Consider the following 26909-nt stretch of genomic DNA (forward strand, 5'->3'; position numbering starts at 1 on the left):
ACAAACACACACACACACACACACACACACACACACACACACACACACACACACACACACACACACACACACACACACACACGCTGTGCAAACATGCCCGACATGTCAGCTGAACACTGCTTATGTGTGTGAAGATGTTGTATTTGTGAGATGTCACTGGAAGGCATTTGTGCAGAAGCTCTGCTCCTCCAAGCAGCCTGACAGGAACACAAGCAGGCCCAGCAGGTAGAGCTAGAAACACCAAAGCAAGAAAAACAGGGAAGTGAATTCTCGTCCGCCCGGCGTCTGTGACCCCTTGTTTTCCTGCAGAGTCACTTTTACATTACGATGCAGTTTCTTCTCCTTTCTGTGAAATCTCTCCTTTTATTCAGTGTAAAGGACCAGTTTCACATCTTCTGCAACTTCCCTTCCCTGTGCTTCAGCGAGTCGGTGTTGCTCACTTCTCTCTTTGGTTTAAATCAAAAATAAAAACAATCATGCATATCTGCACTATTCTCTGAGAAACTGGGATTTTAGGACACTGCGTCTCATCAGACTGAGTCACAGAAGGAAAACACAAAGTTAAATAAATACAACGATCCCAGGAAGAAACAGAAACATTTATTCCTATTCAACAAATAAAAAACAACATTTTGTGAAATGTGCTGGATTTTCTCTTCAAATCAGGGTGGACCAAAATCATTTCAAAGCAGTAAAAGCGAATAAAAACCTAAAACTAAAACGCAGAAGTGGTGCAAAAACAAAAATAAACTCTTCCAGACAACAGAGGAGAATATTTTGCATAAGAGCTACTGTCTGTGAACAATAAATAAAAAAAAAAAGAAATAAAAGCACTTTATAAAGATGATCTAACACTGTATCCTCAACAGAATTGCATGATGAAACTCTGTGGAAACAATGTGACATAATAAATACGGTATTTCCAATATTTAGTCTGAGACCAGCATTAATAATATATATATATTTAAACATACTTTTATGTCGACTATTCTACTGTGAGTTTGTAAATGTACATTTTTAACAGTAATCCTGTCAAAAACACAAAAGAATAAAACTAGAGAAGAAAAATTATACTTCAATCTTGACATCTTTCACAAAACCTCTTAAATGTATAAATTGAGGCAAGCAACACAGGATTTCTTCACTGAACGTAGCGGAAAAGATTCTTTCTTCTGAACCAGCTCACTACCACACATAATCCATTTTTCTGATTTAGTTTAAAAACTAACAAAATCTTTAACATTTAAAACCCAAAACAAACTCGGATCCGTACAGGTAACTCATTTCTTTACTGTTTACTACACAGACTTTCAAAATAAAACTCAGAACTGATGGAGGTTTTCCCTTTGACTTTCCCCTCTGGGCAAAAATCCTGCTAGTGGTAAAGAAGTCCTGATAGAAAAAACATTAGCCCTCGTGTTGTAAGGGTGGAGGTGGAGGGGGGGTTTACGGCAGTCTCGCTTTAAAAAACGAAAGCAACGATGACAGAGAGGGAAGTCCTCATGGTGAAACAAGTCTTCAACGTCAGACCTGACTTCCCATGTCAGGTGGGTTAACGTAAATTTGAAAAACACAAAATTGTATTAAACTGCAACCAAACGTCTGGGATTTCCGTGGCTACTCCTGATCTTCATAGATAAGAAGATGAATAAATACATCAAATCCAGAATCACATCCAAATGATTGAACTTCTTTATGTTCAGATCATACTTAAACTGATCTGATCCTCAATAAGAAGAGTTACGGGGCTCAAAACTTGAGTTCTCCACTAAGATTCCTGCAAGCTTTGAGCTGACTGATCCAACGACGCTTGCTGGATTTGAGGATTTCTTCACATATTTCAGGTTTAAATCACCTTAAACAATCCCTGGATTTGATTTGTATGTTATTACTTTAAACGTAGCTTTTGAGTGTCATCATTAATCGCTGTTATCTTCATGCCTGCACTGAAATCGCTAAAACCACATCAGCACCGGGGTGACTTAGCCCTGTGTCATCCAAACTGAAGCATGGGGAGGATTGTGCATCATCCCTGTTAGATCAAACGCTCTTTACGATGCAGCTGCAGTGGGCTGCTGGGTGGATTTGTCGCCCTCATGAGAGCTGAAGGAGTGGGCTGAGACTGTGGGTCACTTCCATGAATGAATGAGCGTGGGTAAGCGACTAACAGAGTGAGCAGTTACGTAGGTGGACGTGTGATTGTGCTGTATTCTAATAAACCACCTGAATGCCGTTTGTTCAAAAGGAATCTGAGGTGAGGTCAGACGTCGGTGCTGTAGGGGCGAGGCGGGGGAGGGAACATGTCCGTGGAGTTGTAGCAGCTCAAAGGGGAGGAGTCTTGCCGGTTGTCGGCTCGGGGAAGAGAAACAGACGGGTTTTCGTAGTAGGTGTGGAAGCCCAGCCGCTCCCCTCCGTTACGCACGCCGTCGGCGAGTCCAGAGCGGAGGGGGTAGGGTGAACAGGTGGGGCAAGGTTTGTGATGGGAGCCCGTGTCCAGCTGATCCAGAGAGACCGGGCTGATGGCGGTGCCGTCCATGGCCAGAGCGTTGCAAGCGTTGCAGGGGAAGTGGGAGAGAGGGTCAGCTCCGGCCTCCGAGGCCACGTCCACCTCCGATTCATTCTTCTTACAGCAGTAATACTGGAGGGAGCGGGAGGACAAAGGTTATCATGAGCTACACTGAAACAAATACTGAGATGACGACAACTCTGAATGATGTCAAACTATGAAAAAAGGAAATTAATTCCCTACTCATAAGACTATTGTCCCAAATTCACAAAAAACTACTTCCAGCCTTAACGTGTCCAGATGGAGTATTAGTAGGGATGTCCGATATTGGCTTAAAAAGTCATATCGAAAATGATCTGTATGGGTTTTTACTGTTTTATGACACAAACTTTACAACCATGCACATATTACACATCAGGCTATTCGGCTACTTCGCCGCTCACTCAAAATGTCCAAATATGACAGATCTGAGCTTAAGATTTAGAAATGCTTTTGCTTTAAGTTGTGTGAAGTTTCCCCGCTATGGTGGGTGTTTGTCAGGATCACCTCAGGGAGAATGGGATTCAGCTGCTGTTGGATTTATTTGATGGAGTCGCCATATTTTGCATAGAAAATATTGAAAGTTTAAGCACCTGTGATATGAGATACGTGATGTTAGTTACTTAAAATGATTTAGTCATACTTTTGTATGAGGGTGGACCCTACGTATGTTTGTATCAGTTTATATCGGAATCGGAAATTAAGAGTTAGGCTTTATCGGTAAGAAAGCACATATTAAAAATCCCTAAGTATCAGGGTTAGTACTTTCATCAAAAACCAGTTGTGTACATGTCTGCTGCCCCCTGGTGGAGGGTCTACAGGTGACAAAGGCCAATTTTATTCATATTTAATAGTTTTACCACATAATAAAATAAAACCTATTATTATGGCTATTATATTACATTAGCAGATACATTATTCAGCTTAACAACTAGATTATTTTTATTATTTTATAAAATTGTTGAGGGAAAATGTCAAGATGAATGTTTCAGGAGAAAAATTGAAACCTGAAAAAGAAATTCTAATGGAATAAAAGAGCAGAGGAGATTCATCTTTGCTCCTGGTATGTTTACACAACTGTGGCACCAATAGTGCGTATAAAATCTGGCTGCTGCCACAAGCACTAGCTTCATTATGAGATGTTCCTGAGTTCAGTTTATTTTGTTAAAGTTTTTTTATTTTATTTTTTTTACCAAAGATAATAAAACATTTTGATCAATACGCTCGTCACTTGGGCTTAGCTCTGAGGCAGAACCTTGGCAACCCAGTTGTAAATGTTGAAATCATCATTTATGCATTGGTCTTCAGGTGTTACTTTTCTCTGGATATTTTTCAGTTCTCATATCCAAAAGCTACGTTTGTGCCAGAAATCCCTGCAAGCGTGTGAAGTAATTTCCCTGTACTCACGGACCACTCACTGCATGGGATTTTTTATGCTGCCTTGGTAAATTTATGTTGCAATAGTTTATTTTTAATGAGTAAAAGACAGACACACACACACACACACACACACACACACACACACACACACACACACACACACGCACACGCGCACGCACGCACGCACACACACACACACACACACACACACACACACACACACACACACACACACACTGGATACCTGGAGTCTACAGTAACAGAGGACTGCTACGATGCACAGCAGTATCACTCCAGCAAGAATTCCTCCGGTTATGACGATCGTTCCCGCTGACATTCGACCAGCTCTCCATCAAACCCTTTAAAGGCGAAAACAAAATCCACGAATGTTATCAGGGATATTCAACAAATGATTCAACTATGTGTGAAAATTAGACCAATGCTCTGATTTGTATGCAGACAGATTGCTCCGACCCTTGGAGGTAAAAACGGGTGATAATGGGAGCCTTCAGAGCAGCAACGCTCCACTCTGATGATGCTACTAGCCTTTGAGGAGGCGATGAGCAGCATTTATCCAAAACAGGACAACAAATTTCTTATTTGTTGATGGCTCTCAAACATTCCTTGAGAATCTCAAAGGTTTTCATGATGGATTTGAAGCCACTGCGGTAGAATATACTGTATCAGAACTCTTCTCATAAATATTCAATGAGCTCCACTGCTTTGAGGAGGTGTGTGAAATCCTTTAAAATGTCCCTCCTGAAAGCCTTTCTGGTTGCCAGATCCTGATTAATAGGCAACATTTATTAAAATATTTTAAAAGTTATGCTTTTATGCAATAGTCTGCTGAAACGGTTTGCCACAAATAAACTGAGCTTGTAGATTTTTCCGGCTTACCAGGCTGAGTAATTACCATAACAAATCACCCACACCTGCAGGCTTTCCGGAACATCCCGGAAAGTTTTAGAGCTGCGTGTGTTGGTGAGTCTCTTTTCCCACAACATTTCAGCACATCTACAGCCTTGAGCATGGAATCAATGCAAATAGCAGGCATTTCCCTCTTTAGTTCATTATTTGAAAAAAACTGTTAAAGAAGAAACACACTTTAGGTACTCTGGTTTGAAACACTAAAAGCATGACAATTGTTGGACTGTAAACAAAAACAAAACTTTTAAAGACTGAATCAAAGAAATGAAATGAAAAAAATAAATTGTAGCTCCGCACTTTTATTTAAGGTGCACAAGACGAGCGGCAGGAATGAGGGGTGAACAAACTTTTCAAGAAATGAGACAGAATCATCAAGTTAAAATCCTCTCGGCCTACAAAAAAATGCAACAAATATTTATAGGGATTTTTCGTGCACTGATCAAAAGTAACAAGTATTGATCTAGATCTACACCTCACTGAAACAACAAGATTCCACTATTCCAGAAATTAATTTAGGGACCACACAAGAGCACTTTGTGGGCTGCAAATGGCCCCCAGACCACACTTTGGATGTGCCTGATCTAAAACATGCTGCACAGTGGCCCTCAAAGTGCATGACTGGTGAGAGTTTAAGCAAAGAAGATCTAACCTAATCAGGAAACCAGCATTTAAGGACCGACTGGTTGAGCAAAGACATCTGTTGACAAGGCTCAATGAGCATGTTATGCTAAACTCACCATTTGCATAGTTTTGTGCTGCCATGTGGATATCTACTGCCTCTTTAAATACTCCAAACATGAAAACATCTGTCAGTGCTTGGTTTTAAGAATTTTGTCTAAAAAAATGCACTTACAAAACATCCCCTTTTGTGACATCACAAATGTGGAAAGTACAATAGAACCACCTCTCACGTCAAAGAGAAAGCTGCTGCTGGAGGAGCAGAAGCTCTCGGATATCGGAGCTTCTCAGCTAATAGCAGCCTGAGCTGGGGAGAGGTGGGCGTGGCCAGCTCCAGCCTGTTGCCTTAAAGTGACAGAGCCCTCAACCGGCTCACTCAGGAAAGTTCTGAAAATGTCCAGAATAAAACAGCTGAGAGATTTTGTACCAAGAACTTCATAAACATGTTAGGTGTCGACCACTGAAAAAGTCTTTATATATCCCCTTTCTAGAAAAGTCAAACCCAAACAGTCGTGCAGAAGTACTTATATTTGTCGGGGCTCTAAATTCTTTAGTGACACATTTGAGAAACAGATTAAATTCTCTTTTCCTTTCCCCCCTTTGAGCTTCTGTTAATGAGGAAACCATTAGGAAACAGGAAGCAGTGCGTATGACTTTCTTCCGCAAACAATTTCGGTTTTAAAACATTTTACCTCGACTCTGCATCGTTACACAACAGTCCTGTCTTTTTTGCGCTTGTGTTTCAGAACAGCTTCCTGCTGCTCTTTTCTCCACTTGTCACTTCTGTAAACTAAAAAAAGCAACAAGCACACTCATATAACCAGAGAGATGTTTCTGAAAAGCAGGAAAAGTGAGCAATCAGCAGGTAATCTAGTTTTCTGAGAAGGAATGATTTATTCTTTCAGACACAAAATGCTCAATCAGAAAATGTTGTTACGAACGAAGCAGGCATGCTACTTTGTGTTTCTCTTTCCATTTGGCACAACGCGGATGAGGAAAAGTGGTTTGTTGATTTTAAAACCACCCAGGAAGAACCTCAGAGAGAAACCGCAGCTTCTGGCTGCAGCATTTTATAAAAGAAAAGAAAAAATAAATCAGCTAATCTTGTTAAAAAAGGTAACCTGAAATAAAAGGAACTTTTAGCATCTGGATCTAATAACTTGTGTACTCCACTCTGCATATTTTTATTTGAAAACAACAATAAAGGTCCTTTATCTCTCCTTGTTTTACTTTAATCAGATCCAGTCACCATTCAACTTTGCCTGTCTGCTTAAACAATGTCAACTGAGAGAAAATTATAAAACTGGTCATGGAAATATACGGGATTCCGACATTATTCTCAGATTAAAGTGCATTTAACTACATTTAGTAATTGCAGGTAGTCATAAGTATGTTGCACATAGAACCTTAGAGAAACTGAGGACTATTTACAGTGGGAGGGGTGATGACTGGATGAGAAGCAGGTGAATAAACTAGCAGTTTGGACTTTTTTGGACTTTGTGGTAGCTTGAAAAGCTAGAGAGAAATAATGAAACAGTGAATAAACAGAAGAACAAGTTTAAAATGTTGGTTCTGTCACAAATCAACCAGAAAATGACCCCAGACCTAGAATAGTAAAACACAGTTTAGTTTAATCACATTTGAGACAATGTTTGATAACGTTTTCATAATAAAACTCACTGAAGTGGCTAATCTAAATAATCCTTGAGGAACAAAGGGAACCACATACATAATGCAACTTTGTCTGATAAGTGGACAGGTACATTAGCTAACAGTGGGGGATGCAGGGAATCATGAAAAGGTGGGAACCATGACAACCTGTGGAGTGTTTCTCTCAAAACCACCTCTCAGTGGATCTCCTGCAGGGACAGAAGAGGCTCTTGACTAGAGGAAAAGGTCAAAATGAGCAACATAATCTATAAATGAATAAATAACCAGAACTCATTAACAGAATATGCTAAAGGCAGCTTCAGCTTCATGCTACGCACAGTTGGTTTTGCGAGTTAAGTTGCAAAATAAACAAAAAAAAAGATATTCCTTAAAACATATTTAAACACTTCAAACAAAATACAAATAAACTATCTTTAGATGACAAACAGAAGAAGAGAATGATGTAGGGTTTGGCAAATTGAGTGCTTTAAGAGCTCTCTCTCTCTCTCTCTCTCTCTCTCTCTCTCTATATATATATATATATATACTTATGGTATATATATATATATATATATATATATATATATATATATATATATATATATATATACCATAAGTATATATATATATTTATATATACCATAAGTATATATATATATTTATATATACCATAAGTATATATATATATATATATATATATACCATAAGTATATATATATATATATATATATATATATATATATATATATATATATATATATATATATATATATACATATACATATATACCATAAGTAGCAATAAACAATCGTTTAATGATTATCTAGCTTATAAGTTGCAGAAGTTCATGTTTGATTTAGGAAATCATTCTTTGATTTAGCAACTGATCCGGGCTGCGAGTGTTCCTTATATGGAGGCGTGAAGACCTGAAAGATGTGACCTTGAGGAGAGAACATTATTGTTACATTTCCTTATCTGTGTTCAGAACTGCAGGCTCTGAGCTCCAGCTGGTGGGATGGAGGCAGGCTGATTTAAAGGGGACACATGAAGTCTTGTGTCTCCTTTTTGACCAGATGTTGAATGGTCAAACCAACACATTCTCACACCCAAAGGGTCAAAATATGACACGTGTGACCAAGCGTCAATATATGACGATTCGGGATGCCCCAGCGCGTCAGGAGACGACGATCAGGGACACGTGGCTCCGCTTGCGTCAGTGTTTGACGCCTGCGGTCACACGGACATTATTCGACTATTTAACCTTCCCCTCACCCCAATCCTAACCCCAAGGTCAGTAACTGTGACCTTAAGGTTAGGACTGGGGTGAGGGGAAGGTTAAGTAGTTCACAAGTCGTTCTAAAGTCTGTCTCACCACCGGAGTCGGATACCGACGCTCTGGGATGGTGCATCAGTGTGTCCCTGATCGTCATCTCCTGACGCGCTGGGGCATCCCGAATCGTCATATTTTGATGCTTTGGGTGTGAGAATGTGTTGGTCAAACAGTCCCTAAAAACTGACCATTGCTGGACGTTACAATGAATTAGCATTTTGTACCTGCGGTGCACTTGATCCATGCAGGAGTGTGTTTTATGCACTTGCATTATGCATTTTCAGTTTACTGTGAATGATTTGGACTTTACAATCATAAACAGAAAATCCGAACATTACTTGCTGCACATAGACATATTGCTAAGTCTAAAGTCATAAACGACCATATATTCATGGATTATGCTGGCTGAATTTAACACAGCCTTTGGTTTTCTCTGAATACCGAACAAACAGCTTTGATTGGGCCTGAATAAAAGCAGCAAAAATATTACAAAGAAATTCACACACAGGCAGCAATCCCACTCAAGCCTCAACAAGAGCTCCTTCTCCACAGATGGGTGATGTCATCAAGTTAACTTTGCGCAAGAAATCTACAAAAAGCTCATAGATGCTTTTATTTTGCTACTCACATCAAATAAACATAAATCACAGTTCATGAACGCACTCAGAAATTTCTACTCCAGCATGTAAAACCTATGATGCTGACGGTGATTTAGACTGATTAATGTTCATTCATGCAGGATGCGGAGCATGGCCATTACAGTAATTACATCACAAGGCAACTTGGCTTATCTGGTGCTAGGCTGGATTAAATAAAAAAACACACGTGTAAATGTTTTCCATACAGTGAAGAAACTAATGTTATCTTTGAATTTATTCAAAATTCCAGTTTTAAATACATTTACTGTAATTATCCCATTTATTTAAAGAAGTACATACATAGTGCCTTATTGCCCACAATATGTGTCTGTGAAACTAATCCGATCTTCAGCATTTTCCACTCATTATTACAATAGTTTTGTAATGGCGTAGGTAGGTAGGTAGGTAGGTAGGTAGGTAGGTAGGTAGGTAGATAGGTAGGTAGGTAGGTAGGTAGGTAGGTAGGTAGGTAGGTAGATAGGTAGGTAGGTAGGTAGGTAGGTAGATAGATAGGTAGGTAGGTAGGTAGGTAGGTAGGTAGGTAGGTAGATAAGTAGGTAGGTAGGTAGGTAGGTAGGTAGATAGGTAGGTAGGTAGGTAGGTAGGTAGGTAGGTAGATAGGTAGGTAGGTAGGTAGGTAGGTAGGTAGATAGGTAGGTAGGTAGGTAGGTAGGTAGGTAGGTAGGTAGATAGGTAGGTAGGTAGGTAGGTAGATAGGTAGGTAGGTAGGTAGGTAGTTAGGTAGGTCCACTTGAGCCACAAAATTGTGAGTTTTTAAACTTAAAACATGCAAAAACTGTTTTATTCAACTGGTGATTTTTTTCATTTGCATTCCTCAGAATAGACCCAAGACAGACATATTAGTAAACATGTGACAACAATATATTCACATCACGAACCTGTTATTCAGATAAATTCATTATCTAGAAATGTAATTGGGGGACAGTCTTTTGGTAGGCCTAATGGTTCTTTTAACCCTCCCACTGTCTTTATGGGTGACCCCGCGAGGAAAGTTGACCACTGAGCAGGATTGATGGTTTATCCCTTGAGGTCCATGTGACGGGGTGATGTGGTGCTCGCTCCTCACCGCTGCTACATGGACCCAAGGGATAAACCATCAACCCTGCTCAATGGCCAACTTTCCTCGTGGGGTCACACCCATTAGGGCAGTAGGAGGGTTCATATGAGTTCATACAATCCTTACAGACTTGTAAAGTCTCCAAATTATATTTATTTATCATCTTTTTTTATAATTATGAGACTGTAGCAAGATTCTTGATTTGTAGTTCATGATGCATTTGGTTTCACATGTTCATAAATAACTATAGGAGGTCTGACACGTTTTGATTTTTGTAGTTTAAACTGTAAAAGCTTGGAAATTACGTTTTTGTTGAATTATCATAAACAACTAATAGTGGTAAATGGGTGTGTGTGTGTGTGTGTGTGTGGGTGGGTGGGGGGGGGGGGGGCAGATTTGTTTTGAACACTTGTTGACCTGTCATGTGCTTTACTTCATGATCCGGAGGACCTTGAGGATACCCTTTGAGATGAGATGGTTTGTCTCTAGAAGCTATTCTTCTGAAACAAGGCACATTAAATACATCTGTTGAGGGGTGAGTTATGTAACTTTAAGAATTTATCAGATAAATCAAGAAAATATTTCAAAGCACTTTAAACGTTACTAAGAGTTTTCAGGTAAGTGTTTATTATGAAATTAAACGAAAACTCCCAGGAGACCTACTTGTGCTGCGTTTGGGAGGAAGGCTTCAGGACCCCAGAGATAGTTCAGGAAGTTCCAAAAACATCTCCTAAATTTGATCCAGATGTGGGTTCAGGAAGCAAAACCTTGGGTTCATGACCAGGAAACTTCCCAGACCTTAATCCCAACAAAACTCGTCAATGATCGAACCCACAAATTCTGACAAATAAGCTTTTATTATGAAAGAGTGGGCTGCCGCCAGTCAGAGTTCAACCCAGCAGGTAAAGCAGCGTAGAAGACTATAAAAAGCACAGATAAAAGCTGCTCAATTTAACTCTGTTTAAACTAAAAGTATGAAATGTGTGTAATCAAGGGTGCCGTGTGCTCTATAGGAGCACCGACCACCTGTCATCACCTCATCACGTCTCAACCTTCATGGTGTTGTCACTGCTTAGCTCAACAGCTGAGTGGGCTGACTCCAACCCCCACGCTGTCTCAATCATTTTAGGCATCAGTGACATGGACCGACGACATCTCGGGCCTGGTTTAAAGTGTTTAAGAAAGCTGCAGGCAGCATTTGTAGTCAAGGAGAAATGTCTCCTTTTTAATGGAACACATAGGACAACCGCGTGAAACGTTTTACACACAGGTAGTGTAATCGAGATATCTAAGTCAAAAGCATTAAAGGATCCTAGGTTTAATTTTTCCAGATACTCGAAGGGGCTTCTCAGTCAACAAGGACATCTAGACATTAGAGCTGAGGAAAATAACCAGTGCATCAGGATGCGGACGTAAACAATTCAGCATCGTAGAAGAGTACGCCATAATCGATTATAGTGGAATGTAGTTTTGTTTTTTTAACAGCGGCACCAGCGCAGCATCCAAATCTGTCAGAGTGAGCGTCCTCCACATGTACCAAGTGGTTCTGCCTTAATGTGGTACTGCAGGGCTGAGCGCTGGAGTAGTAACCTGAGACCGAACCGGAACCGAATCAGCCCGGCCGGTTCTGTGGGATTTGGGCCGTGAATTATGTTAATCGAGCGGGTTGTCACGTGGCCCGCTCCGCTCGCTCGATCAGCGACAGAGAGAGAGAGATTGTCTGCTCACACAAGAGAGAGGATCGGAGGATGCACATCCAAACCGATGCTCCAAACACGCATTATTATTTTCACAATTTCATTATTATTTCTCCTGGAAGCGCTCAGCCAGACCGAGTGCTGTGATGTTGGGAGATCCGGTCTTGGGGAAGGCCGCGGGGTCAATGACGGCGGCTGCAGCGTAATCGTCTGTCTCTTTTATTTAGGGACACGGAGAAGTTAAAAGGAGAGAGAAATAGAAGATAGAAGTTCTTGTTCCACTTTATTCTTTTGTTTCATGATGATAAACTGATGTTAAATTCAGCTTAAAGAGAAGCTGGGAAGAAGCTTTGGTTCAATTTAAGTTACAGGAGGTCTTTTTTCCTATCTGCTCCTCCAGAGACATCAAGGACATGAGGGTTACATGGTGAGGGTCCCACAGGACAGGTTAGTGGAAAGGTTTGTAGTTAGCTGGTTAGTGAAGGAGATCCATCAGCTGGGTAATTTAATCCTAATCCAGCCTACAGCCTTCTGCTGGTGTTATTATCAGAAAGAATAAAACACACATCTTAAATACTATTGGAAGTTTAGAATTAGTTTTATTTTTTATTATTTTTTTCATCAAACAGAACTTGATTCATTCTCCAACATTTCAGAAATGAACCACTGGGTTCAAATAAAATAACAAACTAGTCAAACATTTCATTTGGTGTTATTTCTGACACCCGTCAACTGCGGCATAAATATTTGACTCTGGAGTTGCTCAGAGACATTAAACACACATGTATGAACCCATTATGTATTTTATTATTACATTATGTGTCCTGTAGGTTTTCAGTGTTTTTTTAGATTTTGTGAGTTTTTGCAAAGCGTGTTTTTCTCAGCCTGAGGCGTGGTGTTGAACGAGGAAACAGATGGTTTTACTTTGTTAAATCTTCTTAAATGTTTAAATGTTTTGTCCTAACCTGTTGTGACTTGAGAGCTTTTGAGGGATGGCAGGTTGTGTCAATTACGTTTTGATTAAAAAAATAAAAAAGCAATTGTCTGACATCTTCTATTTATCGATGAAAACAAATCAATACGAAATAATCGTGATGCATCGGGATGTTGAATCGAATTGAATCGTTGGCCAAATAATCGTAATCGAATCAAATCGGGAGACAAGTGAAGATTCACACCTCTACACATAGCAAATTAAATCAAAGCCACATGTAATCTTTTTTTTTTATCTTTAAATAGCTCTCATTGACTTTATTTCTTAAAGGTGTCTCATAAATATGTGCAGATATTATAACACGATAATTTCCAGACACATTCAATCAGAAATCTAGAGTTTTTTCTTAGAGGGCACTATATCTAGAGGCGGGGACATGTATTGCTTCTTAAGCCTCTCTCCCTACTTCCACGATTACGGCTCTAATCTCGTCTGTGAACGTGCCCCTCTAGCTGGCCAACAGAACTAAAACATGTTTTAAAATCAGTGTTTTCAAATCATGTTGCTTATTCACAAATATATCTTTTCAAATACTTAAAAATGTCACCAACTCAGCATCTATAGGTTGTCACGTATCAAAGGGATCCATTTTTTACCATCTAATCGACACAACACAACCTGTCATACACGCCAGAAACTGCACATTCAAGGCTGCACCAGCTGTCAGATCCAGACGCCCAAAACAATCTCGGCCCACTTATTGTTCCTCACTGGAGACAAAACAGTCTCCCAAGGTCCTGCACTCTCTGCGTAAAGGTCAGGCTGGTGATTCCTCACCTTAAATAAAAATCAAGCCTACTTGAAGCTCCTGCATGACTTTACAGTTTTAAGTTACAATAATCATATGCGATTAAGATGTTTAAATCAGATATTTGAATAGCCTGTGCTTAAACCAATGATGGCTTCGAAATGAATATTGCTCTCACAATGATCCATTTCAGATCTTGTGATCAGTATGTTTGATTTGTTTACACTCACACACATTACAATAAGATACTCATTAAGGTTAATATTCACCTCACATAAGAGTTTTGAACCTTCTTATTCACAGTGTTAAAAAAATCTTTGTATCTGAGGAAGGTGTGGCTTTCTGAAGGATGTTGGTAAGACTCCAAACGTGTCAAATTCTGATTGGCCAAGTCTCCTAACATTGTGGTTTAATAAAACAATAATTACTTCGAGATTCATTCAGTTGCTAGCTGATTCTGGAACCGGCCAATTCGGGAACAAGCATCTTTGAGACTTCTCTTTCGACTTCCAGTCAAAAGCCTCTTTGCACGCTGCAAGCTGACACAGCCAGACGGCTTTTTTAAGAGCCACATCCACCTCGGACGCAAACAAGCGTTCCAGTTACTGTTGTGACCCGGACGACATCTCAAGACTGGACGGGTTCTATCGGAGCTAATCTACGGGCTCCAGCTACCGTGAGGTCCACCCGACTTCTGACAGTCCGGATCTGCTGAGTGTCTCCACCAGGGTTTGCAGACACAACAGATTGCATCTGATGCTGTTTTTATAACCTAACTCTCTAGTTTATAGCAGACAACAAATTCTTTTAGACCCAGAGTTCACGATTTCTTTCAGATACAAAGAAGGTTCTGCTAAACATCTAGCTTACACCACACCACCTCATACATCACATTACATCACATTTTATTATTCATATATTGTCATGTATAAATCATTAGTTTGGGAAAAAAAATAAAATTCCTTTTTTTTTTAACAATACTGACTCTGTCTGAATTAATACGATGTGTGTTTATGGTCCCTGAACAAGTAAAAGTAACTATAATCTTCTGATTAAATTAATCAAAGATCAATCAGGTTGATATTTCATATTTATGTGGAATCATCACACCTTATTGGTCACAATTAATCTGCAGTCGTCACGCTACAAAGAGTGACACTACAATGTACTTTTGCAAATGCTCATGCATGCTCTGTGATTGACATCTGTAAGTAAGCAGATGCCTAACACTATTAGCTGATGCTGAGGTTCTACAGGACGGGGCGGGTTTAGCGAAAAAAACAAAACACGTGCAGGGTTAGACTATCGCTTTTACAGCTTTCTAAAAAACCCATACATTTTTCCTTTAAGGGGGAAGACTCCGGATTGCTGTTTTAAAGGCCCAGCATTCTTGAAGGAAGGCGTATTGTCAACCTTGTTTCAGCTGCTCATGGAGATTTTTGTTGGCGGCCATCTTGACTTGGGTTGACCTCAAAAGTATTTTGGTTGTAGATTTAATGCTGCCGTCACTCTTGAAGACCCGCTGTGTACACCATAGATGAAAAAAATAATTGTTACATTGGGAGAGGAGAGTTCCAAAGCAATGCTGTTGTGTGCAAAATGATATCTTGGGCTGTGGACTCGTTCCACCTGGTCCACACAGGTCGGGTCTTCCTCGACCGCTGAGACTAGAAGTAAGTGGCTTTGAATTTGGCTTTCCTATTTAATCTAACCCTTGTGTCCTGTCACCTAGCAACCATGACGCTGCAATCCAGATGTTAAAACTAAACTTTCAGCCCTTTTTTTGCCCATCAGATATTAATATACTAACATTTAAAACTGTAATCCTCTCCTGCTTCACTCACCATTGTTACAGGAACAAAAATCTTCAGTTTGGCCCGCAGTGAATTCTGAGATAGTAAGGATACATCAGACCTGTCCGCTAAATTTGGGGAAAATGAGGACACAGCTGAAGGCAAATTCAAATTTGGACAGCATCGTCGCTTAGCTGTGATGTAATCAGCCTTATCGCGTATACTCGGATAGACGCAGCCCCTGGATTTGGACACAGCCATCGTCATGCTAATGTGGTGTTGGATCTGAACCGACATCCTTCTCTACTTTTCTAATGTCAGATCTTCCAAAGTGGTTATTTTCTGTTGGGTTTCAGCTGTCGGATCTGAAGTGAGTGAGGTGTATCCGGTGAAACACTAGTGATTAGATTTATGATGCTCCTGTTAAACATGGACTATATTACATTTACGTTTTTCACAGAAGCCATGCCGCTATCAGAGCATGATGACCTGCCCCCCTAGCAGCTCTCTCTGCACTATCTACCGTTGCGTCATTGTACTAAATTATATACACCAGCGCCACAATAATGTAGTTAAAAGCACAGTGAGATCATTCTATCTCTCCATCCTCCTTCTCTTCTCCCTCTTGTCCTATTTATTTTTCCAACCATGTCCTTGTTTTTCACCAAACTCTACATCCTTCCATCACTTTAAATCCAAAACCTGTGTGAACATGCTAGCATTGTTCACTTCAAATAAAATACACTCTCCTCTGATGTTTATCAACACAGACAGAGCGATGGAACCTTCTTAGGAACAAAAATAAGCGGTTTTGACTAACATGCAAACATGCAAGAAAGGAAGCACTGGGGTAAAAAAAAACGGTATGGTTGGAAATTTTCCAACAGGCTGAAGAGATGAAGACGGAAAATGACATCGGCTGGAAGACTCATCTGAACGCTGTTCATACACAGTTCATGAACAAAAGTGTGTCTCACACTCACACACACACACACACACACACACACACACACACACACACACACACACACACGCACGCACGCACGCACGCACGCACACACACACACACACACACTAAATCAAGCAAACTGAAACTGTAAATTTCAATTGACGTTCTGGAAAACCTAATCTCTTATGTTTGCTGGACACTTCAGCAGCTCTGCAATCTAAGAAAAATGTCTGTAAAGAACAGAATGTAGGCCAGTAATTTTCTTCCAGGTCATTTTTAGTACATTTTACAAGAATTTCTGTTCATCTTAGTGCAAATTTTAATAAAAGCTTTAAATGTGTGTAAGACACATTTGAAAGATAACAGAAATTGTAACTAAATTTTTTCTTTACATTTAGCCATATTTTTATGAAATTTTCCACTTCATTTTTTCTTTATTGTTAATACAATATAATACAATAATATAACCGATGGTTTGAAATTGGTGACATCTTCATCCTTCATAGCTTTTGTGTGAAATAAGAAGCTGAAGTTGGTTTACATCAGAAGAAGACTATAATTACTATACAACAGTATTTATAAAGTGACCTTTATGACAGCATCATGAAAGCCATTCTGCTATGGCTTCTTTCTTTGTGCCCTGTTTGACCTCTTGGCAAACATGATGGAAGCATCCTTACGTAAATTTATTATTTAAAAACAAATATTATCGTTCTAAATCATTCTATAACAATAACAACAGCATTTACCTTCTGTAGATCCTCCACCAGAGGACAGAAGGCATGTCTATGACCAGATATAGCAGGTTTTTGATGAAGGTACTAATTCTAATACTCCATCTTGATGCTTCAGTGCCTTTAAGAACGTAATTATTTTAGAATAACTGTGTTCAAAAAGGTCAATTAAAGGCAACCTGATTATGGGCAACGGTGGCACTGGAGTGAAGTGCTCGCCCCGTAATCGGAAGGTTGCAGGTTTGCACTCAGTCTGTCACTGTCGTTGTGTCCTTGGGCAAGACACTTAACCCACATTGCCTGCTGGTGGTGGTCGGAGGGACCGGTGGCACCAGTGCTCGGCAGCCTCGCCTCTGTCAGTGCGCCCTAGGGCAGCTGTGGCTACATCGTAGCTCATCCTCAACAGTGTGTGAATGTGTGAATGACTGATTGTGTTGTAAAGCGCCTTGGGGGGTTCCAGGACTCTAGAAGGCGCTATATCAAATACAGGCCATTTACCATTTACCATTATGGAAGTTTTAACAGCAAACTGAAAACTTAACACGTGAATAAAAGCCAGTGGTGCATTCACATCTGCGTCGACCCAGACCAGCCTTGGTTTCGTAGGCTTGCCCCTGCGTCGCCAGTTATTTTTGTCAGACAGCCTTCTCAGGACTGTGGATGTCTCTGAGCATGTGGGCGGGGCAAAAGACGCTTAGAGAAGTCTGTGGTGTCATCCTTAAATTAGCAAAAAATGGCGGCTGTGGAGACTCTGACATGAAGCACACAGCTTCCTACTCGCGCTGAGCAGCGGTATCAGTGGGAGTATCGTATCATTGGTAAATTCAGTTACTAAGTGATGTAGTTCAGTCTTTGGCCCGGGTGGCTTCATATGTTACAACACAATAATAGATGAAAACTAAAGGAACATTTTGTCTTTTTCTCTCATCCCTCTGCCTTTTGTCATGCCCCCCCCCCCCCCCCCCCCAAGTGATGCACACATCCATCCCTCGCGAGTCAACTCACAAACACCTCACAGTGATTTAAAAGGTCAGCCCAACTAAATGGCCTGTAGTTGTATAGCACTTTCTAGGGTTCTATACTTTTTGAGGGCTCTGAGGAAGATCAACCTGTTACAAAAACTGCTGGTGTGATTTTATTGCTGCTCCATAGAGAGCGCCATGACCAACAGCATTCTGGTGTGGCACAGCAGCAGCTCTGCAGCTGACAGGAAGACCCTGCAGAGAAAAACAAACAAACACGCACCTGCCTGCCCTGGATGACATCTTCACCACTCGCTGCCTTCGGAAAAATACAAACTTCCTAAACGACTCTGTCCACCCTGCTAACCATCTCTTCAGACTTCTTCTGTCTGGTAAACGTTACAGGGCAATAAAACCACCCAACACCAGGCTGTTGAACAGCTTTTATGCAAGAGCATCACTGAACTGAATGTTGCTGCTAGGAGGTCACACTAACTGTGATTCAGCTAAACAACTAGTGCACTACAGCACCTTTACATTAGCTAGCTAACCCTGATACCAGAGCATGTGACTGTTTACATTTATAGTATGTTAACTTTATATTTCAGTTTGTAGTTTAGGTTTGTCTTATTACCTTGTTTACGTTTATACTTTTACATTATTTTTTTGCACCTTAAACTGGCTGTGTGTGCAAAAGGTGTGTGTGAGTGTGTGTGTGAAAGAGAGAGAGAGAGAAAGAGAGAGAGAGAGAGAAAGCTTGTGTGTGACTTCTATTTTAGCCTTGTTATTATATTTTATTACCTCGTTATAGTAGCTGTATTTAATGAGCACAAAATCAGTTTCTTTGTACACCTGTGCAATGATAATAAAATGATCTTGAATCTTGAATAACACATAAATGCTTCGCTAAAAGCATTGAAAAAAAGCATTAATATGATACTATGCCTAACTATACCTTTAAACATTGCAGTTAAGAAAAAACGGAAACATTACAAGAATTTCACATCATTGTAGTCCTAATGCTGAGAATTGCTTTCCTTTGTGATTTATTAACTTAAATTAATTAACGTGCTCTCACTTTGAACTTGATCACATGACTGAACATATTTAATTTTCTCACTAGTTGCTTTTTTATTTCACTCTTTCAGACACAAAACACACAAAAAAGCTTTCTTTGTTGTTGAGCCGATTAAACCTTTGTTCAGAATACTTTCCTTCCCTCTCCGACCTCCACACCACTAGAAACGCAGAGGGAGGTGGAGAGGTTTCACACTCCACTTGCAGAACTATATTTAGCAGTTTTGTCGTCGCTTGACGGAGTGAAAAGCAGGAGATGAGAGGCAGCGGAGAAAAGGTGTCATGATTTAATTCGATTTCTCTGTGGGAAATGAAACAATCCTACGAGTAAACCATTCGCGCTCATACATACAAAATGGATATATGCACATCCTCCAAACAGATCCCAGATCAGACATTCAAAAGGAGCAGAAACTGCCTCCTTCAGATGCTTTATGTAGGACGATGCTTTGTGTTTTGAAATGAGAGGCTTCTTCTCCCACATGGTGTCTGAATGAGCCGTGGAAATGAAATAAGCTTTGAAATGAAAATATAATTAAAAAATCCAAAGCAGCAAATAAATAATCTGACATTTTCAGCAACATGCTGCTAAAACTCAGGTAAGGAGATATATAATATTTATTTATTATGCTGCTTCAGGTATGTTACAAATAGTTTTGCTTTGCTGTAAAGATGGGAGAATACAAAACAGTGAGACGGGTTCTTTATGTAAAGACTTCTTTTAAAAAAATGTACCAGAGAGGCACCAAATATCGGCTGTTGATCAAATCTAACCAGCATTGAGCACGGTTAGTTTATTCTGGGATGTTCAAGCTGAAAAAATAAATCCAGACCATTTTCCCAATTTGTGGGAACGCAAGCTCCAGCAAAATGACGCAAATGAAGCACATCAGACTCTCTTTCATCACTGGCAACAAGTGAAGAGGTGAATGTGTAAAACGTTTATGAATGGTGAAAGTTTAGTAACCACTTTTTATAAATCAGTAAATGTGTTTTGTCCTCGTGGGTTCACGTGCAAGGAAACATAGCGTCTAATATCACGTTGCCCAGATACTTGACCTGTTCCTATGTATTTTAGATGGGATTTTTATGGTTATGTGTTACAAAGCCGCCAATATTTTCAACAACTGGGCATCATTTAATTCATTTTCAACAGCATTTCGACAGATATTTCCAGAACAATAGGATGAAAACTACACATTGTCACTTTAAAGAGCAAGTCACCCCCAAATCAACTGTTTTTTGCTGATAATCCATATAAATGAGTGTCTAATCATGCTGTAGACCAGTGGTTCCTAACCTGGGGGTCCCGACCCCCACAAGGGGGCGCCAAAGCCTCTCAGTGGGTCGCCAGGACCTCTCCACTTTAAGGGGTTAAAACTTCATTTATTACTTGTTAATAGCCTACATTTTGCTCACATTTTTTTCATGAGTGAAAAGTTTACTGATATTAAGACAGGAAATAATTAGTACAGAAAATGTAACACACTTTTGAGAACATTTTGCTCAGCTCACTGTTTTATTTTCAAGTGTCAAAAGTTCATTAAAGATAGGACTGGTTGATTAATCACAGCCTTTACAGTAAATATTCTAGTATAAACAGTAATATACACATTTAAGTACATTTAGCTCAGTGTATTTTTTATGTGTCAAACATTTATTGAAAGGAATGATTGATTTATCAGTGTTTACAAGAAACAATGTGTTCAGAAAAGTAATACAAACTGTCAAGCACATTATGCTCTGTTTGGTTTTGTTAATGACTTTGTTCTGTACTGGAGCCTACTATTACTGTTATCTATTGAATCAAAGCATATTAAAATGTGCTTGAACAATTTTATCATTTCTTAATAATGTTTGTACTGGAAGAGAGAATGGGAGGGGGTCGTCAAAAATTTTACTGGTAAAAAACGGGGTCCCTTGGGAAAAAGGTTGGGAACCACTGCTGTAGACACAAGTAGTCAATCATTTTAAAATTTAAATGTTCTAACTAAAACTGGCAGTGTTGCGCCGTCGTCATGTAAAAACTCTGCACTACATTTGAAATTAAATCTGCCAACTCTATTGGCTAAGAGGTACACTGTGATATTAGCTGGTACATTATGTCACAATGTCGTGAGTTTGTGTGTGCGTGTATTTGTTAGGGGCTCCGCCCTCTCGGTCTGCCAGGCAATAGCATTTGTTGCATTTTTCCAACAGGACGTGGGAGTGGAGTAAGACTTTGGTAGGGGGTGACTTGCTCTTTAAATATCCAGAGTCCACATTTCAAGGAGATTGCAGACACCAGTTTGCATCAACTGGTGGCAGAGTTGAGTTGTTTGGTTCAAGTAGGTGAAATTAAACCCATTTGTGCCATAATATAGATGACAGGCAAATGTTTAGTCCTATTTGGGAGAGTAAATATGTAAAAGAAGCATTTTTGTAACAGCTGAATTCTAATTATAGTTATATATGTGACACCAACTCATTCAACTTGTGATTGATTAATCAATTACTATAGAAAACAGGGAAACACACAGTGCTGCTCTAAAAGCAGAGAAGAGCTGCTACAGGAGCCTGGAGGTTAAATTAGGTAGAAATATGTTTTCTTAAGATGGTCCACATTAACAAATAGAACCGTTGCTGGACATCATGCCAGATCATGTGGGGGTAACTTCCATCATAATTGAGCCAAATTAAATTTTACTTTACCCTTATGTGGGGATGAAAGGTTGTGTGATTTTACAGATGTGACAAAAAAAGGCTGTGTTTGCAAAGAGGGAGCATGCCTTACAATAGTGGGCAGTGCATTCCACAGCTGGGGGTGCAGCATGGACAAATGCTCAGTCACCCTGCGATTTATAGCAGGTCTGTGGAGTGCAAATCAGGAGGGGACCTGCTGACCTCAACAAGCGCATGGGAACATAGGGCATAGCAGATCAGACTGATATGCTGGTGCTTTGTTGTGCAATGCTTGGAAAGCAAAATTCAGCAGCTTAAACTGTACATGGAGTGCAAAAGGGAGCCAATGAAGGCGTGCAAGGGCCGAGGTGATGTGGCAAAATCGATTTGTCTTCATCAGGAACCCAGCAGCTGCGTTCTGGACAACTTGGAGCCGACTTAACACTGAGTTAGGAATACCAGTAAGGAGCGTGTTCGCATAGTCTAAACGGGAGGTAATGACGGCGTGAATAACTGATTCCAAATGTTTCTGCTTCAGAATAGGTCTAAGAAGAGCCAGACAATGTAACTGATAAAAATAGAACCATGCAACAGAGTTTATCTGAGAAGCCATTGAGAGGTCTGCATCCAATTTTACCCCAAAACTCATTACACACTGTTTGTGGTTTAAATTTATAGAATCAAGGCCAGAAAGAGAGCATAAGCGATTTCGGGTGTCAAAAACAATTGACTCAGATTTTAGCTCATTTAATCTAAGAAAATTAGCGGCTAGCCAGCCCTTCATGTTCTCCATGCACACCGAGAGACAAGAGTTTGCATTTTAGTCATTTAGTGCTACATAAATTTGGCAGTCATCAGCATAAATATGATAGCTGATACCATGCAAGCCAAGGATTTTGCCCAATGGCAGGAGATATATTGAAAAGAGAAGTGGCCCAAGGACAGAGCCCTGCGGCACACCCCAGGGTAGAGAGAATGAGGTTGAGGCACAGTCCCCAAGTTGGACAGTAATCGAATGATTTGAGATATGAGCAAAACCATTCCAGTGCAATCCCCGTCACCCCTACCTAAGACTCAAGCCGGTCTTACAGAATGCAATGATCAACTGTATCAAAGGCAGCAGACAGGCCCAACAAGATCAGCAGTACTTGAGACCCAGAATCAGATGCCACCAGAATGTCATTAAGCACCCTAATTATGGCAGATTCTGTACTGTGGTGTGGCCTTAAGGCAGACTGAAACGCATCTTGGAGTGAATTAGTGTCCGTGTTTGCAGAAATTTGCACATGAACTATTTTCTCCAGCACCTTTGACAGGAATGGCACCTCAGCGATCAGCCGAAGGTTCTCAAAATTGAATGATTCAGACCAGGCTTTTTCAATACTGCATCAAACTTCAAATTCAAATTACAAAATGGATAATTTTCAGAAACAAACTTTCAAAATCAACATAAATGATTTCCAAACTGTCGCTGATCATGGGCAGTTAAAACAGATGAAACACATCTCTGCACGCCCACACAACAGCTGTAACGATTGCATTCACATTTAAATGACTTTATGTTGGAATTTTTTGTTGCTTTTCATAAGTTGTCATGATCTGAGGTGAGTGGCCATCATCTGGCGACCTCTGAACTTGATTGCAGGTGAGCGGTACTGAGCAGGGACAGATGCAGCTGTTTCAAATCACAGAGGACGGCCTATTCAACCCTCCCACTGTCTTTATGGGGTGACCCCGCGAGGAAAGTTGACCATTGAGCAGGGCTGATGGTTTATCCCTTGGGTCCATGTGGCAGGGGTGAGGAGAGAGCACCACCTCACCCCTGCCACATGGACCTCAAGCGATAAACCATCAATCCTGCTCAATGGTCAAATTTCCTCACGGGGTCACCCCATAAAGACAGTGGGAGGGTTAAGAAGCTGGCAGACGACACCAAGACGCCAGATGATTACTCACTTCGGAAACAACCAAGTGGAGAGTCTAAAGCCAAGTTTCGAGTCTTCTAACTCTGTTTATCGAGTCTTTAACCTTTCCCTTGTCGCAGGTATTCCAGCCAACAATCCACTCTTCTACTATAACCTCCTGGATCTCCTTTGAGCTACACATCTGCCTGTAGTCTGTCTGTCCTGCTCTGCCACCGCTCACCCCTCCTGGAACCAGGGGCGGCATTAGGCCCGGCTACTTGGGCTGAAGCCCCGGATGTTTCCTGAAAAGCCCCGGATCTAAATCGCGGAAGTAACATGCAGTACCAAAGTCAAACAGAGAGGGAGCAGCTGGCAGTAGTTTGTATACAGCCTGCCTGAGCCTCCACCACTGAAGAAGAAGCCCTTCAGCAGCCGGCTTCTTCTTCAGTGCCTGCTTTTTTCTACACTCTGCCTGAAACGCATGAGTGAAGGTGGACATAAGGATGTTTTTTAGACAAAAAGTACAACGACAGAACCCCAGCTTTGATGAGACTGGTGTTGACTCAGGTTTGTGAGTCTTATTTGAAAATATTTGTTGTGCTGCTGGTTTGCCTGAAGTTATCAGGTAAAGTTGTCGGACAAAGAAAGGGAATATTTACTATCATCTCACACTAAACACTAAGAGGAACAACACTCTGCCCTGAAAATGCTTAATATGTAGCTTCAGATTAAGAATTATGTGGTACAAGACATATATGATGTTGACTAGTGCGTGTCACGTGTGTGTGCGCGTGTGCGCGCGCGTGTGTGTGTGTGTTAAGCCCCGGATATTCTTCAGTCCTAAATCCGCCCCTGCCTGGAACCCTTGGCTGCAACCCAAGCCAGCCCTTGCCTTTGAGTTCACCACCTCCTCGGATCTGCCCCCCCACACATCTGGTGCCACACCACTAGATTATCTGAATAAAGATATTTACATAAAAATCTGTAAGATATTCTGGAATATTCTCGCCTTTCTCATCTTTAGGTTTGGTATCTTGCCTTAGTCTGCAACACATTTTGCTCTTATGCATTAAAGCTGCATTTGTATTTTCCTGCTGCTTTGGGTTAAATGAAAATGTGGGGAAATGCCTACAAATGGTCATGTTGGGCCCTCTTAGGGTCTCACTGGAAAAAAGCGGCAGTGTTATCTGAAAAGATAGTTTTTAAACAATTGTGCAAAGAAAGAAACAAAATCATTTATTAAACCCAAGTGTCTGTTTAGTTTGTGGCACGTTGCGGACAAATAAAGTTATACTTTTATGAGGTTCAATTCCTTTCTTAGAGAAGTCACATAGTTGATTTTACAACCGCTGACAGGTGGATCATAGAGGACATACAGGGAGAGTATGAGAGCGGGACACACCGGCTGTCCCCAGTAGCGTCCCTCATGCATCCATTCTTAAATAATATGAATATTTTGTAGAAGAGGCTAACTTTGTGCTGGAAATCACAGCAAGATGCTGCAAAATTTAAAGCTCAGGGGCTTCAATTATTCAAGTATTGCTCTTTTAACAATATTTTTCCATCACAGGGCAATTTAGTCAGGTAGTAAAATATGGACTTTTCTGCCTCATGTGCCGCTGAGAGCACTCAAATCGGCGTGTGAAGAGAGGAACAAAACCCCATCTAGGACAAAGACACCTGCTGCCAGTGCAGAAGGGAACAAAGGCTGCAAGAGTGGCGAGAAATTTAATTTTAAACTTGGCAACATGAACAGCTGATTGTTTTGTGTTTGGTGAGGTTCTCCTGTTGCTACAGTGCAATGGCTCATTTTGACAGAGTGCATAAAAAATTAGGAGCTCTTTTAACTTTATGGCCACAAATAAACTGAACATTGAAGTCCAAAGCAACTGCAGAGATCTGAGATAATTACAGGAATAAAGAGCTTGCCCTGAGCAAAACTCCTGCGGTGCACAGCAGACATAAGAGACACAAGAAACAATGTTAGGGTGTAGATTTAGATCCCTGGAAAAGATGTCACTCATAAAGCCCAGTGAAGCGTACCTGTAGAAGTCACCATCGGATGGACAGCATCCTTGGCTTTTCTCCAAAGGCTCTCAAGGAGATAAAACATAAAAGAAAAAGAAAAATGATATGACACAACATGCAATCAACAAGTAAAGACACCCCTCAAGATCTAGCAGTTGTGGTTTTGGTTCTGCAGCTACAGGAGATGAGCCGGATGGAGTCAAGGTGAGGGCATCAGGGAGACATCTTCATTATCATCAGAAATAAATTATTCATTCTAATTAATCACTTGCATCTCCTATGAGATGGTAAGTCACATAGATAGATAGATAGATAGATAGATAGATAGATAGATGATAGATAGATAGATAGATAGATAGATAGATAGATAGATAGATAGATAGATAGATAGATGATAGATAGATAGATAGATGATAGATAGATAGATAGATAGATAGATAGATAGATAGATAGATAGATAGATAGATAGATAGATAGATAGATAGATAGATAGATAGATAGATGATAGATAGATAGATAGATAGATAGATAGATAGATAGATAGATAGATAGATAGATAGATAGATAGATAGATAGATAGATAGATAGATAGATAGATAGATAGATAGATAGATAGATAGATATAGATAGATAAAGAACGAGTCTAATTTCAGCACCATGGACAGTTCAACTCATTTTCAGGTCTTTTACATACTTTTCAGTTTATTTTTTTTATTGTTTAATATAATTTAAAACAGTTTCTATATAATGAAACCACCAGTTAAGAACTTTATCTCATAAATATTTATATTTAATGTTTGAAATAGCAGCTACAGGTTTTTCACGCAGCGCTATTCTTCAGTTAACCTTTTAAAAATCAAAGCAAGCTCCACCACTGCTTACCTTTCAGACTGAAGAATATCTCAGCAGCAACCTGTTCATGAGTCGTTTTTCTTCTTATTTCCAGCAGCTAACGGAGTCCGTGGGAACCCACTCTAAAACCAGAACCGTCATCATCTGTCGCCCTTCCGCGCGGTCCGCTCGCAGCCAGGTGCCGGTGAGCTGCTGGGGGAGGTCTGTTTAAGACGCTGGAAACGGACGAGAGGAGGCGGCAGTTCTGCTGTGGTTCGGCATGTCCGCGTCCCCGGCGGGGCTTC

At 40.4% G+C, this 26909-nt stretch overlaps 1 protein-coding gene across 2 annotated transcripts; it reads right to left on the reverse strand.

The window, feature by feature from the left end:
• Positions 1-580: 580 nt before the first annotated feature.
• Positions 581-26909, reverse strand: LOC107392127 (protein FAM163A). Of its 2 annotated transcripts, XM_070547244.1 has the most exons (4): positions 26656-26909; positions 25789-25840; positions 4170-4284; positions 581-2638 (listed from the first exon to the last, which is right to left on the reverse strand). In XM_070547244.1, exons 3-4 carry the CDS (start codon positions 4260-4262, stop codon positions 2261-2263), a joined length of 471 nt encoding a protein of 156 aa, XP_070403345.1. In that variant the 5' UTR covers positions 4263-4284; positions 25789-25840; positions 26656-26909; the 3' UTR covers positions 581-2260. The 2 variants fall into 2 exon arrangements, with proteins under 2 accessions (XP_070403345.1, XP_070403344.1); XM_070547243.1 differs by having other exon boundaries at positions 25789-26909.

Source organism: Nothobranchius furzeri, chromosome 18 (assembly GCF_043380555.1).
Source record: "Nothobranchius furzeri strain GRZ-AD chromosome 18, NfurGRZ-RIMD1, whole genome shotgun sequence".
Lineage (NCBI taxonomy): Eukaryota > Metazoa > Chordata > Actinopteri > Cyprinodontiformes > Nothobranchiidae > Nothobranchius > Nothobranchius furzeri.